The sequence below is a fragment of the Coturnix japonica genome, chromosome 19 (assembly GCF_054131305.1).
Source record: "Coturnix japonica strain WE chromosome 19, WE-NBRP24, whole genome shotgun sequence".
Taxonomy (NCBI): domain Eukaryota; kingdom Metazoa; phylum Chordata; class Aves; order Galliformes; family Phasianidae; genus Coturnix; species Coturnix japonica.
Window position 1 is genome coordinate 2,925,348 of NC_140681.1, and position 19,678 is coordinate 2,945,025.

At 45.2% G+C, this 19,678-nt stretch overlaps 3 protein-coding genes across 18 annotated transcripts in view; 1 reads left to right on the forward strand and 2 right to left on the reverse strand.

Annotated features, from left to right (window-relative positions):
* Nucleotides 1–12,125, reverse strand: part of LOC146757788 (E3 ubiquitin-protein ligase Itchy-like) — a 57,507-nt gene extending 45,382 nt beyond the window's left edge. For 4 of the 6 annotated variants that reach the window (XR_014935917.1, XM_085520123.1, XM_085520127.1 and 1 more), the window contains exon 1: nt 11,001–12,125. Coding sequence is in view for 3 of the 6 variants with exons in the window: in XM_085520123.1 (XP_085376249.1) it covers nt 11,001–11,033 (33 nt within the window). In the remaining 3 variants the exon portion in view is untranslated. The remainder of the gene's footprint in view (nt 1–11,000) is intronic. The other 2 variants (XM_085520124.1, XM_085520125.1) reach the window with 1 other exon arrangement.
* On the forward strand, nt 11,598–12,692 carry LOC146757789 (uncharacterized). The gene is given in 7 exon segments (XM_085520185.1): nt 11,598–11,771; nt 11,774–11,842; nt 11,845–11,960; nt 11,962–12,052; nt 12,055–12,093; nt 12,096–12,348; nt 12,584–12,692. Coding segments are annotated over 7 exon segments (732 nt in total). The 5' UTR covers nt 11,598–11,614; the 3' UTR covers nt 12,591–12,692.
* A 112-nt stretch (nt 12,693–12,804) lies between these two features.
* On the reverse strand, nt 12,805–19,639 carry LOC146757790 (uncharacterized). 11 transcript variants are annotated; one of them, XR_014935918.1, is made up of 5 exons: nt 19,513–19,639; nt 18,246–18,347; nt 15,633–15,733; nt 14,514–14,677; nt 12,805–13,086 (listed from the first exon to the last, which is right to left on the reverse strand). XR_014935918.1 is itself a non-coding variant. In XM_085520197.1 (4 exons), the coding sequence occupies exons 1-4, from the start codon at nt 19,531–19,533 to the stop codon at nt 12,969–12,971; spliced, it is 294 nt and encodes a 97-aa protein (XP_085376323.1). In that variant the 5' UTR covers nt 19,534–19,639; the 3' UTR covers nt 12,805–12,968. The 11 variants fall into 11 exon arrangements, 4 of the variants coding, with proteins under 4 accessions (XP_085376323.1, XP_085376321.1, XP_085376320.1 ...); XR_014935923.1 differs by having other exon boundaries at nt 19,371–19,606; XR_014935924.1 differs by lacking the exon at nt 14,514–14,677 and having other exon boundaries at nt 19,371–19,606.
* Between the last annotated feature and the right edge of the window lie 39 nt (nt 19,640–19,678).

Here is a 19,678-nt window from a genome sequence, read left to right on the forward strand (position 1 = left end):
GTACATTCATTTCATCTAGATCTCAACTGAAAGATTGAGAACAGCTTCCAAACTGTTCCCTTCTGAAACACTGCTTTCCCAAAATAATTCTGGGTCTAATAAAGGTCACAGCCATTCCCTTTGCACCTTAGGCTCTGAGTTTCCCTGTTTCTTTTACTAATACAAATCCATGCAGTGCTTCCCCTTTCAGCCTATCAATAGGGTGTTATTTTCAGTTTGTTTCTTTTCTTCAAGATTTCTACTCCATGGTCATTAGGAACGTAGCTTGTCTTTCACACTGCTGTTGCCAGTGCTGAAACACACCATCCACCACCTCTGTGCTCATATCCATTGCTTGGTCTCTGTAAATGTACAGCAAATATCAGTAGATGTCAATGGGTGCCATTTTCTTTCTGCACAGACACACCTTTCCTTCAGCTGCATTTACACATCAGACTGCCCTTCTGCTGCCACCTGACGCACCACAACAAAATAGAACAGAATATTGGAGGGAAGGTTCAACCTCTACTGCCATATCACCATCATCATGGAGCCCCAACACAAGGAGAACACGGAGCTGATGATGCATGGCCAGAGGAGGGTCACAGTGGTGATCAGAGCTGGAGCACCTCCTCTATGAGGACAGGTTGAAAGAGCTGGAGCTCTGCAGCCTGGAGAAGAGAAGGCTCCAGGGGGACCTTACAGTGGCCTTCCAGTACCTGAAGAGAGCATACAGAAAAGCTGGGGAGGGACTTTTCATAAAGGTATGTAGCAACAGGACAAGGGGAAACAGTTTATAACTGGACAGATTTAGACAAGTTCTTTACTGTCATTGTGGTGAGACACTGGCACAGGTTGCCCAGTGAATCTGTGGATGCCCCCTCCATTGCAGCATTCAAGACCAGGCTGGATGTGACTGTGAGCAGCCTGGTCTAGAGGGAGATGCTCCTGCCTACAGCAGGGGGTTGGAACCAGGTGATTTTAAGGGTCCCTTTCAACACAAACCATTCTATGAGTCTATGATGATCATAAAACAGGATGCATCACATTTGGAGCAGCCCTCATAGAAGCACAGTGACTCTCACGTTCCCCAAGAGTTCCTGAGGACTGAAAAAAAGCAAGCATAACTTGTCTTCAAGAGCAAGGAGGCAAAGCCAGGACACCACAGGCTGGTCTGCCTCATTGCAGTCTCTGGGAAGGTCAGGGAAGAAATGCTAACAAGGGCCACTTCCAAGCATATTAAGGGCAAGAAAGGAACAGGGAAATCATGTTTGAGCAGCCTAGCAGGTGTCTATAACAGGATGATGACTGGCTTTGTGGGTAAGGAGAGCAGTGAACGCTGACTGCTTTGCCTTTAGAAAAGTTTTTGACAATGCCATCCCTAACATCCTCACAGACAGGCTTACAGTGTGAGCAGGTTTAGATGACTGCAGGGTGGGCTTAAATCTGGCAGCACTGAGACACCCAAAAGGCTGCAATCTGTGGTACTGAGTCCAGCTGGAGGTCAGTCTTGTCTGACACCACTTAGCTTTATTTATTTTTCTGGACAATCGGACCAAGCACACTCTCAGCAAATATGTTGATGGTAAAAAGTCAGGAAGAGTGGCTAACACACCAGATGTATTACTGCCACTCAGGGGGTCCTAGAGAGAACCCGATCCAGAGAAGTGAGCAGACAGAAGCTTCAGAAATTCAATAGGAAGCACAAAATTCTGCACCCAGGGAAGAATAAACCCATGCACAAATAAAGGCTGAGGGCCAGCTGGCTGGAACACAACAATGTAGAAAACACTGGTGTCACTGAACACGAAATAGCAGGGCTCTCTTGCAGCAAAGGCCAACAGAACGCCGGGCAGTGTTGGGAGCACTGCAAGCATGATGAGGGAGGTGGTCCATCCCCTGCAGTCAGCACTGGTGAGACCACATCAGTAGTGAGCCTGCTGCCAGGCTCCCCAAATTGAGAGACATATAGATGGACTGGAGTGAGCCTCGACAGGGGCCATAGAGATGGGAACCTATGAGGAGAGGGGCACCTGAGAACAGAATTTGTTAAGCATGGTAATGGAATGGTGTCAGTGAGCATAAGCACCTGCAGGGGGTGGTGAGGGCAAAGATAAAGCCAGACTCTTGACAGTGGTGCTGAGTGACAGGACAACAATGGGAACAAATTAAAATACAGGAAATTCCTACTAAACATGGGGAGGGTAATTTATGTATTAACTGTGATGTGGTTAAGCCTTCATCCTTAGAGAAACTTCAACCAAACACAACGGTCATCAATTCTGTTCCACGTTACTCTAAGTGGATGGGTTTAGACTAAACGACCTCCGTAAGTCTCTTAAAGCCTCAGTTGTTCTGCAATTCTTCAAATTCCCTACAATAAACTCAATAATTCCTTCCGCACCTCTTCTTCCTGTTTGTCCTCTGCAGGTGTCTATCTGGTAACCAATTCCTCCCCTACAGAGATATTTATCAAGATGGTTTGCTTGGTTTTTTTTCCTCCCCTCTCCCCTCAATTGAGGTTCACTTTCAGTGACCAGTAATAGATGATAGCTTAAGTTCTACCAGTCTGAATAGAATGGCAGGGCCTGCATAAACAAACAGGCAGATTCTTGTGATTTGGTAATCTCGACTGTCACTGGACCCGAGGGAACAGCACAGAGCTGTGTCAGGGGAGGGCCAGGTGGGGGTCAGGGCAAAGGCCGTGCCCCAGAGGGTGGTGGGCATGGCAAAGGCTGCCAGGGCAGCGGGCACAGCCCTGAGCTTCCAGAGCTCAGGGAGCACTGGGAAACTTCCCTCAGCTGTGGGGTTGGGTTGGGGTGCTGCTGTGATGGGTTGGACTTGGTGACTCTTGTAGGTTCCTTCCCACTTGGCATATTCTATGGCTCTATGATCTACTTTAGTTTCTCAAGGCCTGTATTCAAATGCAGTGTGCAAGGCTACACGAGGTGCTTACTCTCACTTTTAGAAACCACTTTCGTTTACCATTTTGCTGACCAACATGAGAAAGAACAAAACAATGCAGCTCAAGTCAGCCTTCCAGAGAATGCCCAAGAACATACTAAAGAGTTCACTGGGTTCAATTAACAACAATCACATACCGTGAGACTGAGAATCGTGCAAAAATCAAAGCCAAGTTCCATTGTCCCCACAGAAAGAATGCAACTGTACACTTTACATGCACACTGTGTTCCTGAGTTACTTTAATTTTCTTTTGAACTGATAAGAAACCTCATAAAACCTTCACCTATGACTGTCTTGGAACCTGTGGTATTCCCTCCTTACTTACATTACATCAGAGATGAGGAAGTGATTTGGTATCACGGCTGATACTCTGTTTACTCAAAAAGGTGTTTCACTGTGTCGGCAAGCATCCAACTGATTGGACCTTTAAGAATGTCCTTCATTTTTAATTCACACGGCGATAACTTTCCTGAGCCAATCTGGACTGTTAATCCATATCTCGCTCTGCATCTCTTTCATGAATCTACAATGCCTGTGTTCCAAACTCTCCAGCAATTCCAATCAAATTAATTACTCTAATTAGCATAAAGAATTCCCAGGTGCGACCGATTTGGGTTGCAGATTACACTCACAGGGCATTGATCTTCAAACAGCTTCTAAAAGTTCATCTTAGGTATCCATATAAATTAATCCAAACCTTTGAGGGGAAAAAACGGTTATGCAGTTTCATTTTTGATAGCAAGAACATCAAAACTATGCTGCCCAAAGTCCCACCATTGTATACAGGTAATATGATATGGGAAGTATAATACAGCTGCATACTATGCTGACAAATTCACATATCCCTTCCCACTGATCAACCTGCATGAGCAGACTTCAGAAACGCTGCTGGATGCAGCGTTGGATGGAGGCATACAAAGGCAGTTACCAGTTGGTGTGTTGGGGCATTTCTGCTCTAGCAGAGCTCCAAGTATTTTGACAGCTTATTTTGTGATTTGGCATCAAAAGAAAACTTTTTTTTTGTACTACAGCTATTTATGAATGCATTTGAAATACAAATATTAATCCAAATATTATAAATTAACTCTTTATAATGAGCTCTCACAGTAAAACAAAACCCAAGACCACCATCTTTCGTTTCACAACTTACCTTGCAGCTTTTAAACCAGCTGCTTTAGAAGCAGTTCTATACTCAGTTACTTACTGAAGACAGCATCTACAGAGGATCCTGTAACCTCCAGCTGTTCACTTTTCTTGTTTACACCTCAGCACTTGCTCCAATGTATTTCCCTACTCCACTCTCAGTGTTATACTTCACTACCACTGGTTCACACACATCCTTATTCAAACCTACGTGAAGGTTTTAACTCCTGGAGAATGATTAAAACAAACCAAAATACGACCATTAATAAATTATGCTCTTACCTGTAATCACTACTAAGTATGACAACTTACGATTGTTTTAAAAAGTAGGGTTTTTTTTTTACAGCTGCTGTATACTCGTGTCTATAAACCCAGAATACAAACTACATCCTGTTGCTTGAAGGACTCAAACACAGCAGGCTGTCTTCTTAAAAGCATAAAGCAGATTGTAATGATTCCTGCTTAGATTAATGTAGGTATGTTCCGCACAAACCTGTACAGCACACTTCACAGCTGGTTTTAGGGTTTCTCTATAAATTCTGTGGATTTTAATGAAGAACACCACATGTGAAGGCCTCTTTGGGGGTATAGTAGCAAAGAGAGGCCCAGATATGCCTCAGCTTATTTGCTCTCAAGAAACAAGGTAACAAGGGCCATGAGTGGAGGCTTCAGGAGAAATACCATGGCAAACAGCATCACCTGCCATCACCTTCCCTGCTGAACAGATCATCACTGCAGGTGTCTGAGCAATGCACTGAATCAAAACAGTCTGCATAGATCTGCATTACTACCTGGCAAGGATCATCAAAGAAATGATGAATCACCACTGACATAATGACAAATCTGAAATTTGCTGATTATTTGAAATCTCTTGAATAAGAAAGTTCTGTCACTTGCTGCCTTTAGGTGCTCCAGCAAGTGAGATGGGACACGATGCAGCACCCATTGAGAAACTGAGCTGCAACAACCACAGTGTCCAACTGCAGCCACTTAGCTGGCTACCATCGTGCACACACACATGCATTGCAAATCTGCATCTTCCAATACTCTGGAGTGTTACAGTTGACTAAAGAAACTAGAACTTGAAGTCTACCATTAGCAACAAGATGAAATGATATTTCTACAGACTAAACCCAGTGCCAGATTGAAACAAAGACTGAGGCTTTCCAATCTGAAGTACAAAGCACACGAATCAGGAAGATGTAAAGGAGATGAAAATTTCTGTCCAAATTTTGGAAGATTTAAGCAAACACTGAGGGAGCTGAAATTCTTTTTCAAAAACTGATGCAAGTAAAACCTTGAGTTGTGGGAGCATCACACTCTGGCTGTTTAACTACAACAGACACCTGCCACCTGCTTCCTAAGAATCTTTGCCACAGACCAGATGACAAGAAAGAACCAACACAACCATCCCAAGGCCGCATCTCCACAATGTAACCACTTGCTACATCTACCTCCCTGAAAAACATAACAAACTAGAACAGATGGTAGCTTAGAACTGAACCATTACTTCAATACTGTCAGCACTCCCATCTAAATGGCCTTTTTTGTGGGGCTGCCCTGAAACCATATGAAGATAAAGCAGATTAGTCTTCTGAAATCCTGGGTTACACAGGAGACTGCAGAAGCTGAAATATTTCAAGTAATCAATTCAGTAATCAATAAAATAGCTGAATGAATGTTTCAGTCTTCACAGCCTAGACTTTTTGCATGAAGAACTGACAATTATACGTTTAAAAGATAGCACAAGACCAGTGTTAACAACAAAACACGGTATCTTTCAATTTGAAGGGAATCAATCATCACACTACTGGGCTACAATGTAAATATAACCACGAAGAAGCTCAGAAATGCCTCCTAAAGCTAAAACTTCTCCATGAACTGGTGGAACAGCAGCATCAGAGTGATGAGCACGCAGCTCCCACAGTTATCAAGGGAGCAGGGTTTTAATACACTTTGTATTTAGTTTGTAGTGTGCAAAGCTAATCTTACCACTTTTAATTACAAAGCATGAACTACCAAAAATATAAAATTCCAAGCACAGAATTTGCTAATTTAAAAACATGAAGTGAAATTCCAAAAAGGAAATAAATTCCTACTGCAGACAGTTGGATCTGTGTCCCAATAGATCCCACCCCTACTGTTAGCACCTGCAGTCTCCCTGCCCTCCCAGCTCCTGCACTGTCTATCCTCCACTGTGAGCTTCCTTCTGTTGGTACCTTCCACACTCAGCCTCACAGTGTCACACAGCAGCCTCTAATAACACCAGCATGACAGCCATGTTTTATCCCAGACAAATAGGAAGATGAGATTTTCCTCACACATTATCTTTTGCTATAATAACTCCCAAATGGTCACTAATGCCACAGAAGCCTTGTAGTTCTGAGGGTCTCCTGGAGGGTGAAGGAAAACGTACCAACATGCTGTACGCACACCCCACAGGACTCTATTTCAAACCTTTAAACTTTGGAGAATGCTCAAGTAAACCACCTGCAACATCAATAGGTCTCCATAGAGCCAATCCACGTGTCCAATCTATATGTCAGAACTGGGGTTAAATAAATACTCCAATTCAATGGGTAGAGGAACAATGACAAAACCTCCGTCTTGTGATAGCTTATTCATTGACATGAACCAGATTTAGTTCAGGCAAATGTTTAACAAGTGCAGCACTTCTCTGGAAATTGGTCACTGTAACATACAGCGCACACTGCACTTGCAAAAGTCAAATATTTGCACTTATTTCACACAGATAAGTATTCTATTATTTCACAGTTTTCCACAGGCAACCTTTACATCTTTATCCAAACCTGGAAGGTTATTGTGAATGCTTAAGCAGCATTCAAAAATGATATTCCAATGCCTTTCTGGTAAACTCAATTTAACAAGCAGAAAGTGAAGTATGCCAGTTACTCACAGGAGCAATGCCCATTGATTGTAAGATTTCTTCTACAACTTCAGGTGATGAGCACTTTAAGATTGAATTAGAAATGTCACACATCACCATTAATCTCTAATTAAAACAGTGTGATAAACTGAGAACACATACCAGCAATTTAGGTTGGACAGCTACAGAGACTTATTTCCAATGTTGAATGAGGTAGCCCAGTTTTTTTTCCTAAACCTCTGGCATTTCCCTCCTCATTCCCATTCCCCTCCAATAGCTGGAACAAGAAGTGTCTTTGAAGACAACATCACACCTGACAGCACACATGCTTCACCAACCATGTGTATTTAGAAAAGAAACAGCCCTGCTGCCCTTAGACAACAAACAAGTGAGTGCCACACTAACTTGTTATCTGCAGTTTTCCTTTTCTTTTCCCCACTCCTTCACGCTGCAAAGTTTCCTTACCCTCCATACGCAGCACTGCTCCAGGAGCCAGCGCCTGAACAGCCAGGGCCAGGAGTTCAACTTCAGGTGAAATCAGTGAAAAGAAGCAGGTCACCACTTTCATGTAAGCTAGTGAGTTGGGTTAAAGACCAAACTAAATACATTCTTGCCTTATGAACATTTTGTAATATTTTAATTATTAATTTTTAATCCAGACTCCAAAGTGATACAGTCACAGAAGCAGCAAACATTCAGCTACATGCACACCTGTGAAGGCAACCACAGGAAGAGAACTTCATCAGTGACAAAACAGGTAATTACTTCAGGTCCTGACAAGTAAGAAAGGTTGAAAATTGAGGAATCCTTACAAAGAACTCCATCTAGCTGTGCTGCAAGTAAATCAAGGGAAGAATAAATCATGGTACTGGCAGAACAAAAATTACAGCATTAGAAAAGTACAAATGTCACACTTGGAGCAACAGATCTCAATCCAACTAAACAGGTATGAGACCTGCAGTGGAAAAATCACCATTTGGATACCTGATTGCTCTAACTGTCAAGCAAGAGTAATGATTATTAATATATAATTAAAAGACAGCAAGCATTAGGGAACAGGAGCAGGTACCAGGGATGGATGCTGACCAAAAGCATGTTAAAAATTAACAACACGCTGTTTGTCTCTTCAGCTCTGCTCAGCCTTCCTTAGCATCTTCCACTGTAGCAGAAGGAGCAGAGCTGTAGAAAGCAGCACCTGCTTCACATCATTCTCAGAGGTAATACTGCAGAGTGCATGAAGGACCTTGCAGTCAGAAAGTCCATCACAACCACGTGAGACTTCAGAAATCAAACAGCCGGTCTTATTTAAGTAAATGAACATGCTACCTGCTACAAGCTTATACTCTCGATGAATATTACACTGCAAATCACTTTCCATTTCATAACATAATGAATAAATGAGATGCGGAGTGTAGCTTATGTCTTTAAGTTGTTTTTCTCTATTCAAGGTCTCTTAGACCTGATCTGGTTTTACTTTCTCTTTGTATAAGTTCAAAGATTACCAGGTATCTTAGCTAACGCTGAGAGAAAAAATACACCCAGCCCCTGACAAAAACCTACATCTATAAATAAAAGTAAGCACAGAGAACAAAGATTTTACAGAGCTCAACCACCTTCTCTTAAGAGTCCCAGGTTCTGTATCGTAACCCACCCAGCCTAATACCTGAGATCAGCACAGCTCCAGAAACGATGCCACTTAGCATTCCCCCTTTTCAACAAGAAACAGTGTTTCACACAGCAATACTTCAATGATCCACCTGAAGCAAATAGGCCTCTTCTGCTCAGTGACACCACTATTTAAATCTAAGCTCCGAACTTCAGAATCACAGATCTAAATGCAAACATGTAAGTACTGCTGCTTTGCACTGAAACAATAGGCACCTTCCAGGAGCAGTTTAGAATAGCTCAGGCAGGTGGGCGGAAGGCAGGCGTTATCAGTTCCTAAATGGGAGGACTGGCATAAAATGTTTTTTAAAAGGGAATAGCACACTAACATAGCGCCGGGTTGTACTGTTGGGTTTGGTTCATTTTAAAGGACAAAAGATTTGAATAACCAGCGTAACAACATCTCAGATCGTGTTTCCTCAGAGGGGGGAAAATCCTTGATGTTTATCAGGAAGTTTGTTCTATGTCCCACTATAGTTAAAGCAGAAATTCCAGGCATAACTTAAAAGGGGGCCCTAAGAAACAGGGCCTTGGTTACTTTAAAATGCTCTTTCCCTGTCTGTCGCATTATTTTCATTTCTATAAAGTGTAATTTGCAATTCTGATGAAGAAAAAGATCAATCCCTCAGCTGCACAACTCTGCCCGATGAAGTAAAAGCTGGAAGCCAATCACTTACACAACACTCAGGTCCTTATTGCTATTTTTCTCATACAAAAGGCATGAAGAGAAACTACCATTCCCTCTCCAGAAGGCAGGCATAGAATTAGCTCTGGTGACAGCCATTCCACAGCACAAAAACACAAACAAGCTGATGGCCTAAAATCATTAAAAATACTTAATTTGGGAGGCAGTAAAAAGTAAAATAAGCCAAACAATCCTCCCAAGCAAGACTGTAATCCCGGCTTGTCTGCTTCCTCTTCTGAGGTGAGCCCTCACTTCAAAGCTCACCTACAGCACAACAAAGAACAGTTACTGAAATCGACCCAGGCAAGTGCTCTGCTCCAAGACATACCTGCACATTCACGCTCCTTAGCTGTGAGGGCTCAAAGGAGTTCCTCCACTTACACACAGAATGACAGAAATTAGAACATTAAATGAACACAACTGGACTGCCAAACAGAAAGGCTTAACAACGAGCAGCATCAGTGACAGCGCACCCAGAAGCTCCAGCATTGCGCTCCCCTCCTGCTTTAACCCCACTGACATCTTTTCCTTTATTTTTTAGGACAAACTGTATTGCTTTTGCTGCAATACAGAAAGCATTTTAACAGGGTTGAGTATGTTTACTACTTTGTTTATATATCTCTCGCATTTACAGATGTTTCTGTAGACTCTGTCACTGACTGATACCGATAATGCCATTAAATTATCTAACTCCTGCAGATGCAAACATTTTTTCAGCCTCACTTAACACTGTTTTCAAGCAGCCCTAATGCAAGTTTTCTTAGAAACAATGAGAAACAAAGCCTCCAAGAGAAGCACCTCGCTGCTCTAATACCTGCCCTCCCACCTGCTGCTCAGCTCTGCAGTTCACTCTCACAAGCTGTTTTGAAACGTCCAACCAAAGAAACCAAACAACTCTGTATTTCAGGAAATGGCTCATCACACACACACATAAAACACCCTTAACTTTACAACAGGAACAAAAATAGAGTGAAGAAAACGAGGCGATGTCTGTTAACTTATAAATTCATACGAATAATCTCTCGATCTCTCTTAAGACCCAAAATAACTGTTTAATCTGTAAGAAGCTTTCAAAGTTAGCACTCAGAAGTCTCAGTTATTTTCCACTGCAACGTCACCTCTTACACATACGGCATCAGTTCTTTGTTTTAATACAAGAAAACTCACTCCAGGTTAGAATGCCGCATATTGCTCTGATGATCACTTGGAGGTGAACGTATCCAGAGCAGTGATTAAAGCTGTCAGTCAAACCACAACTAAGAACGCACAGTAGACCAAGTTCGGATTCAAATGGCTGTAGCAAAGAGTAATATAACTGTAATTAAATTAGAACTGCTTTGGACTTTCACTAGAAGAAGAAAGAATTAAAATTTGTTCTTCAAACAAGATGTCTGAAAGGCAATAAAACCCACTGAGCTAATGACAGATTGCAGCCGATGTTTCATTCTTCTTTATGCATAACTTGTTCGGGTCAATTCAAGCAGTAGCTGGACCAACTGCCAGCCAACTGGCTCTCGATACTAATTGTCTTCTCAGGAATCCCAGTTCACATTTCTCCTCCTTCCTCTGCCAAAAGGATGAGGGTAAAGGGGCAGAGATTAAAACAAAGAGCAATGAGGAACACTGAGAAAAAGAATGTTTCACAAAGAGAACTGTTTGTGATCCTTTCTATCCTACCTGAGCTATAAAGATTAACTTCTCTGGGAACATCTTCCGAAGCTTCAAGGGTAAAGAATGCCACGCAAATGACAACAGATGGCCCAACTGCTACACTCGGTTTTCTCTCCCCACATACATAGATGCTAAGCTTGTTTATCAGTTTAACATCACAGATTACACCTATCGCAACAAGCTGAACTCCTGGATTTCAGAGCCAATCTAATAAAGGCGTTCACACCCTCAGACGGCACCTTCCACTCGTGCTTGGTTGTTATTGCCACACAAGGTCACAGACCCCTGTGAGGAAGCAGGAGAGTTAACAGCCAGAACTCGGCCGTGTTTCCAAAATAAAGCGGCGGCAACAGCAAGAGGGAACACACACCTCCAACCACACTCGTGCTGGGAAACGCTGCTTCATGGCACAGCTGTTATCCCACAGGAACAAAGCAAAGAACTCCACACAGCAGCCTCCCCCGGCCGAGACCCCGAGAGACAGACAGGACGGGGCTGAATACAAAGGGAAGGGGCCGTGTTGCGGAACTGCCGCTGAGAAGCAGCGCCTGGGCCGGGAGCGATCCCGGAGCGCCGAAAGGGCCAAGTGACCGGTCCCGGCTCCCGGGAGCCCGGGCAGGATGGCGGAGGCCGAGCGGGGCGGCGACACGCGCTGCCGGGGAACAGCGGGGCCGGGGGATGTGGGCTCGTGCAGGAGCCGTGCAGCCCCACACACAGGCCAGAGGTCCCGGGACCGCCGCCGCAGGCACGGAGCGATACCGCCGGCTGCGGCCGGGCCCCCGGCTCGGCCCGGCGGGGAGGGGACAGCGCGGCGCGCCGAGGCCGCTCGGTGAAGCTCCGTGGGGCCGGAGCCCCTCAGGCGGCCGGGCCTACAACCGCGGGGTCCCCGCGCCCCCCGCCCAGAGCCGAGGAGATCGGCGGAGCCGCAGCGCTGCCCCTGGAGCTCCCATCCCCGCCGCCACCCCCCGCCTCCTCGTCCTCCTCCTCGTCCTCGTCCTCCTCCTCCCTCCTGCCCTGCCCGTGCTGCAGAGCCCGCTCCCCTCACCGCGCACGGCGCCGTTCAGCTCCTCCGTCCCTCGGCCAAGATGGCAGCCGCTCCGACCCAACCCGAGGCAGCGACTTTCCAAAGTCGGGCGCAATCTGCGCACGCGCGGAGTCGCCGGAGCCGCCACGGGGTGGAGGTGACTACAACTCCCAGCGTGCGCCGCGCCATGCTCCGCGCATGCTCAGTGCGCCCCGCGGTGTCGCCCGGCGGGGTGGGTTGTCGGGTGCGCGGCCGAAGTGATCGGCGGGTCACACACAGCGACGGACACAGGGCAGCTCACACAGCACAACTAAGGCAGCATCTCTGCAGGTGAAGCCCAGGCCAGCACGCAGCTCTGGCTGCTTTCCCCAGCAGGACAGCACCCAGCGCCCTGTTTGCATCACATCTGCTAAGGCAGATGTGGATTAATGACATTCAGTATCACTTTTCAGATACACCATGTAAATTCTCTGTTATCAATATTTTTCCTCCATTTGTAACTTGCACTGGGGCTAAAAATGTTTTTTCAGCATCAACAACCCTAATCTCTTTTTCTATTTTCCAGCTTTTGATGCTTCAAGTCAAGTTCCACCAGTGTTACCTGTAACATCCATAAAGAATGCATTCCGGGTGCACACACCACTGATGATTTTCTGCTTCCAGGACAAGATGAATGTTGTGAAATCATCCCATTCAAACTCTTTCAGAATTTTCCCTGTTACAAATCACAGCCTTTATATGAGCTGCTACACCAACACCGAATAATGACTTAACACCAGACTGAGGTAGCAAATGCAGATGAATTTAATTCAGTGGCAGAAGCGACCCCAGCACCTCCTCCACCAAACTGTGTTCCAAGCACTTGCCCCCAGTGTGTCCTGTTGAATTGGGGCTGCTCCCTTCCAGAGGCAGATCTTGGACCATTTATCTTTGTTGAGTTTCTTGAGATTTTATCCACATTCATTTTGGACTTCACTGTGTCGACAACAAAAAGGCAGTCCTGGTACTGAAGGGACCATGGTGACCATGGAAGCAATTCTGATGGTGTGAACAATTACCTGTTCTGGGCTAGACACAGCCCCAAGCAAATATCATACAGTGACTGTTGAGTAGTCATCAGATGTCATCAATTTCGATTAGCTGCTAAGCTACTTTAAATCTTTAATAACGGCTTAACACTTCTGCCTGCCTTAAGGTTTTGTGCAGCTGCTGATTTAGAGGTGTACGAATATTTCATTTTCACAGCATTTTCTTTATGACTGCATTTCAAAGTACTTTGTAAACATCTATAGAGCAAGTCTTCTTAAAAACAAGTCTCCTGGAATTTGTTTTAACTGGATCATTGCTGCAGAGAATGAGTTATAATTTAAGATCAAACTTATTTTGAAATTATCATCTTTAAGAAGAGATTATTTTTCGTGCTGCCTTATAATCAGTTGTTTTCACTTGTGAACATAGACATAGTGTGGTGGTAGAGCGTGCATACTTCTAACCACCTTTAAAATCAGTATTGATTTCTTTGGTTGGGGATTTAGGAAAATATCAGTAGGAAAATATCAATTAATTCCTGCTAACTGAACAAAACCTTCAAGGTTGGCAAGACATTGTTATTACTTCCAAGTAATCTAATTAAAGGGTAAAACAAAGACACTTAATTATTTTATCATTCAATTGATCTCCAGTGCATAATCAGAGAACCAGGAGGAAGTGATTAGCTGTCTTGGGAAAGGAAATGACACAGTCATCCAAAACAGGATGTTTTAAAGGGAGGATAAGATACTGGGAAGATCGTTACTGTCTTCCCACACAGAAAGCTGAATGTGATTTTTTCCTGGGACTGAAGAACATTAAACAACAAATCTGCTGGGGATTTTTTTTGGGAAATGATAGGGAATGCTGATGCTGGGATGTGTGAAACAGAATCATAGAATGAATCATAGAATAGTTTGGGTTGGAAAGGACCCTTAAGGTCACCTCACTCCAACCCCCTGCTATAGGCAGGGACACCTCCCTCTAGACCAGGTTGCTCACAGCCCCATCCAGCCTGGCCTTGAACACCTTGAGATAGGGGGCACCCACAGCCTCACTGGGCAACCTGTGCCAGTGTCTCACAATCCTCACAGTAAAGAATTTCTTCCTGATATCTGGTCTAAATTTGCTCTCTTCCAGCTGAGAGCCATTTTCCCTTGTCCTATCACTACATGCCCTTATAAGAAGGCCCTCCACACCTTTCCTGTAGGCCCCATCAGGTACTGGAAGGCCACTGTAGGGTCCCCCTGGAACCTTCTGTTCTCCAGGCTGAAGAGCCCTAGCTCTCTCAGCCTGTCCTCTTAGAGCAGGTACTCCAGCTCTCTGATCATTTCCATGGTCCTTCTCTGGATGTGCTCCCACAGCTCCATGTCCTTCTGGTGTTGGGAGCTTACTGGAATTGGATGCAGTACTCCAGGTGGGGTTTCACAAGAGCAGAGCAGAGGGGCAGAATCACCACAACCTACCGTGTGTTCTTTGATTGGAAGCTTTGCCCTGCTTTTGTCCTCACAGAGGTCTTGGAAGCAGCCAGCACTTCAGCTGGATCAGTGGTGAAATGGCACAGCAGGTTTACAGGTTCCCAGAGGCACCCTTGGGTCCTTGCTATGGCCTTGCTTTCCAGACCCTATGTCTAGGAACACATACATACACATATCTCCTTCTGCCAGACCTTTTATGAAGAGTTTTCGAAATGGGAAGGATAGTAGAGAAAGAGCCTTTATCTTGTTTAGCCACCAGTTTACTCCTGTCCCACCCTGACACTCACCCTCATTTGTACACTTGCTTATTATTTACAACAGAAAGACTGAATCATTCCCTGACTGTTTACCTCTTTCCAAATTGTTCTGGTATAAATTAGCTTGTGTTTCAGAGCAGAACAGGTGCTGATAAAAAGCTGTGTAATATCAAAGCTAACACAAAAGGAGAAGCTACAGTTTAAATGCCTGGGGCTTGATCCCAAGCCAAGTAAAGCCAATTAACTTTTTTTCCATTGTCCTATTTTCCATTCTTTAAATGTTTATCGCTTTCAGGATTGCATATCTCCTTTACTTTATATAGTCCTTTACACCAGGATGCCTGAATGCTCTCCACTAAAAACTACAGAACATCCCAAGCTATAAATTCCCTTGAGTAAGACATCATGTTATGAGTCTCACTACATCTGTCTGTCCCTTGGAGCTGAAGCATTACACTTCTAAACAATAAAATGTGAACAAAAGCTCTGGTTTTGGACTGCAGGGAAGCAAACAGGAAAAGATTTTAGCTATCTCCCGCTAGTAATAGTCTCACTCTTTCTCTCTATTTGTTTTACCCAGGCTTTTTTGTATGCTCAGTAAGCATGAAGTAACTGGGCAGCTGAATTACAGACTTCAGGTGAGGAACAGGAAGGGCAGAAGTCTTGCTGTTCCAGTCCCATCGCATGCCATTAACATACCACATGCAGTGTTCATAATTTCCCAGACTGGTTTAAGGGGGAATTTACTTGGTTAAACTTGCTCTACGAGGCTCAGTGCTTAGTCCTCAGTTCATGCTGTGCTCATGCTCACTATGACTGGGAGGCAGGAGATGACGTTGTACTGTCTTACCACCAATCCAGAGTCAGGATCCCAGGGACTGAACCAGACTCCTGTACATCAGGCTCCTCAGAGAAACAAAACATGATATTTTTTCTTTTGTTAGGGTCACACTGAAAATAAGAGTCAAGAGGTAAAATTAGTTCAAACTTCTCTTCCTACTAGCTCACTTTTGCTTCATATACCATGCTTCACATACAAATAGCATGTTCTCAAGTAAATAATTTCTAGCATTCTTGCAACAAAAACATAGCCTTCTTTTAACCCTTAGACTAACCTTACTCCTCCAAATGGAACCAGCTTGGTCATACCAATCTCTTATGCAAATATTGGTAGTCCTCATCTAGAGCGAAGCTGAAATGAAGGCTCCCTCTGCCCTCTGTTGGGCAGTTGATGACAAAGTGGCAGCACAAACATTCAAAACCTGGTGAAGTGTGGTACGTCTCTACCAAGGAGCAGGGAGGAGAAATTTAGCTGCAGTGAATCTGGAATTTGTTGAATTTAACACCACTGAGACAATTGGTATAGTCACTGGAATGCTAGTGCCAGTTACAGCAATAGAAACCTTGCTGTAGTACAAGTCAAAGTTCAACTATATCTCCAGTTTTGTTATTCTGTATTGCTGCAAAGGACAATAGTGTGAAACAGCATTGTGAAGGACTTTGCTAAAACACATAAAGCACTACATGAGATTCTGCTTGAGACAGGTTGGCAGAGGTCACTTGCAGCATGAGCTGTAGCACATCTGTGGCTACTATAGGTATGTAGGTATGCTATCTGTAATGACACTATACTAAAAGCCAACTTTAGGCATGAACAAAAGCTCAAGGCCACATGTAATCCTCACTAAGCTAAATTAGTGTGAGTCACATATGTAAGAAAGCTGCTGCTGGCTGGGGCCTTCACAGCCCTTCTGTGGGCTCTGGCTAAGAGTAGAGTCTGCAGAGCCAAGCACTTTACTTGGAAGATGCCAGTGATGGCATCACTGTTACAACCTTCATTAGGCACCTTCTGATATTTACCATGATGGAACCTAACGAGGTCATCAAACACTCTCGCTGCACAGAATGGCTTTTGCTAACTGAAACCACAGTTATCCAGCACCTCCTGCATCTGCATCACTCAGTACAGGGATTCTTCAGTCTCTCTTATCAAGCCACCATGCAGAGTAAAATATTAGTCTCCTAATTCAGGGTGCTCCTGAGTGCTGCTGCGACAGAATTGTTGCTCTCCCCAGACACAAATGAAGTTCTTTTTGCAGAGGTTGTGTAAGTAAGAATTTCCTGGGTAAGAGTGAACCAAGGTACAGAACACAACATCAGATGTTTTCACTGACGGTGGGTACCACTTTGAGGGTTTGATTTGTCACAGTATTTGGCACTGTTCCACATTTTCTAAGGTCAGTGATATACCCTGAACTTTAGCCCGTGCTGCCTGGCAGAACACTGGTCAAGGAATACGAAAGAGCATAGTCTGCTCATTGTGTTCCCCAGGATGGCAGCTACTTGGGTGCAGCATACCCTGAAGGACGCCCTCAGCATTTTGGTGTGCAGCAGTGATGGACTGTGTGACTTTCTGGCAGACACCTGGCATCCTGCAGATGATGATGTACTGCCTGGCAGCTGCTCTGGGTGAGGTGCTGTGGGCTGACCTGCAGGTTGCCCTGAATGGGAACCAGGATTTCTCTGAGTTAACCAACAGACCGTTCTCGTCACAGATAACCATCTTTTTGCCTGCTGTAACAAATGAGGTACAACCCCAAAGAAAAAAGCCTCATTTGCTGTACCCTTCTAATTCACACTCTGTGCAGATCCTCCCAGTGCAATAAGGGAAAATACTGTTGAGCAAATCATGAGCATTCTTTTTAACAGTGATCCTGTCAGATTACATAAAATGCTTCTTATAATGTGTATAATATATAATTTGCCCTCAACAAGCAACTAATTGGTTTAGTACAGAGTATCTGTGTGAAGTATCACCTGTATTACACAGAAGTTTAGACAGATGTTTTTCCTCCTAGTCTTGAAATCTGTTTCCTAACCAAGCCAGTAAGTCCAATCTCCCTCTCTCCCTCCCTCCCTTCCTTCTTTCTTTCCTCCCTGCCTTCCTTGCCTTCCCTGTCTTTCTTCCTTCCTTCCTTCCTTTCTCTCTTCCACCCCCCCCCCCCCCGAGTTTCTCAACTCTCAGTGAAGCAGATAGCTAAATTCACAACCCAGAACTTTCTTACCTGAAATATTACAGTAAGTGAAGCAGTAACAGGATGTATGGCATGAGCAACATCCTGTCAATGTTTTGAGTACTCTGCTTGAGTGTTTTTTTGCACTCTTCCCTGTTTTACTTCATCCTGTTCCCTGTAATTTAGTGCCTATCCTGTGCCACCTGGTGCTCCAAAACCACCAATGAGAGCAACACTGAGACCAGGGTGTACATGTACAGTAGGCGTAGGCTCTTGCTACTTCTAAATTGATGTGGTATAATACACTGTTATGAGGTCCTTATCTCCTAAATCAGAGGGTTGGGGCTAACAGAGCTGCTAGCTTGCCTTTAAGCACTCTCTATGCGCTTACAAACAATTCAGAGTATGTTCACTGATACTGCAGCACCTTCACGCTAGGTGGAGCTCACCTGTACACACTTAACGCCATCAGCTCCTGGTGCCCGCTCCTGGTTCTCATGTAAGCAGGTGATGGTCCTGGTCCTCGCAGGGAAGTAAGCCTTGAGCTGAAACTGATGGGAGCCAAAGAAGTGATGCTTATGTTCTGGCCTTGCTGCCTAATTTCAGAAGGACATTTTTTGCATAGGGGTTGCTGCAGATTACAGCAGTTTATACTGCAACTGACAAACTGAGGATCAGGTTTGCTGGGGGCTGTCGGGCAGTCCCTGTGTGTCAGCAGGCGAGGCAGCAATGTGCAGAGGCTGCAGTCTGCTAACAGTGCAGGGCTTGGATGCACCATTGGTGGGGTGGGTGAGAATGGCCAGAGTATGAGCTGCTGTCCCGCTGATGTGAGCCACTGTTTGAGTTGCAATGAAAAGCTGCTAGTTATGTAAATCCACAGAAGCACAACCAAATTAGGAGAAGCTGTTCCAGAGCTGCGGACACATTTGTCCTTTGGGCACCTGCTGATGTGCAGAACTGCTCAGCATGGTGCTAGGTGTACTGGTACAGCTGGCAGCACTGCAGCTAATAAACACAGATAATACTGTTTGTGCATGTACTGGCTGCAGGACTGCAGCTTTCTCTGCGGGCTGTTTGCTGTAGGACCAAAGTACAACTGCTTCTCAGCAAATACTGAATCTCATTTACAGGGAACACTCCAAGTTGGGGCAAACTGCACATATCCATGTAGAGAAGAATTCAAACTTGACAAAATAATTCAACTAGAACTCCCGGGGAAGTCCTCACTATGAAATATGCCATTGATAAACAATGTATAACACACCAGTTGCACAATTTGTTCCAGATTACAACTGAGATTTCTCAAAGACCCACACGTCAGAACAGTACCAAGAGCAAAGCCAAGACATGCTTGACCCTCAGGCAAGGCTGAGGCCGGGCACTGCCTCCAGCCTGCATTGGCTGTGCCCAGGGGTAGGCACTTGGCATAGCTGCCACAGACAGGATTAGGCCATGGCCGAGTCCAAGGGTCGGGCAGCTCACATGCCTGCTGCTCCACCACACAGGGCCTCGTGCCTGGCCGTGCTGCCCTTCGCCCGGGCAGGGCCCCAGCGGCCGAACAGCGGTGAACTCACGGGATCAGCTCAGGGTGATCGCAACACCTCGTTGTGCTCCATGGGGGGATGCGGGGAGGGCGGCCGAGGGCACGGAGCCTGGTGTGTACCGCCGCAGCTCCACAGCCCTACCTCCAGGCCTGGTGCTGCCATACAGCCCTACCTCCAGGCCTGGCGCTGCCATACAGTCCTCTCAGGTTCATAGAGCGCTCATACCCCCCTTCCAGCACTGTGGCGAGGCAAGGCCAGCCCGGCTGCCAGAAACACACACCAACAGCGCGGGGAAAGCCAGAAAGGCAGCGTGAGGCCTGTCCCGACACCTCTGGGTT

Bases quoted from the DNA above. Each gene is read 5' to 3' on its own strand.
- LOC146757790 (XM_085520194.1), bottom strand. From the start codon at position 19,533: ATGGCAGCGCCAGGCCTGGAG. The intron at 18,348-19,512 runs GTAGGGCTGTAT...GGCTCCCATCAG, and splicing joins TGGCAGCGCCAGGCCTGGAG to TTTCAGCTCAAGGCTTACTT. The intron at 15,734-18,245 runs GTGAGCTCCACC...TCTTATTTTCAG, and splicing joins ATGGCGTTAAGTGTGTACAG to TGTGACCCTAACAAAAGAAA.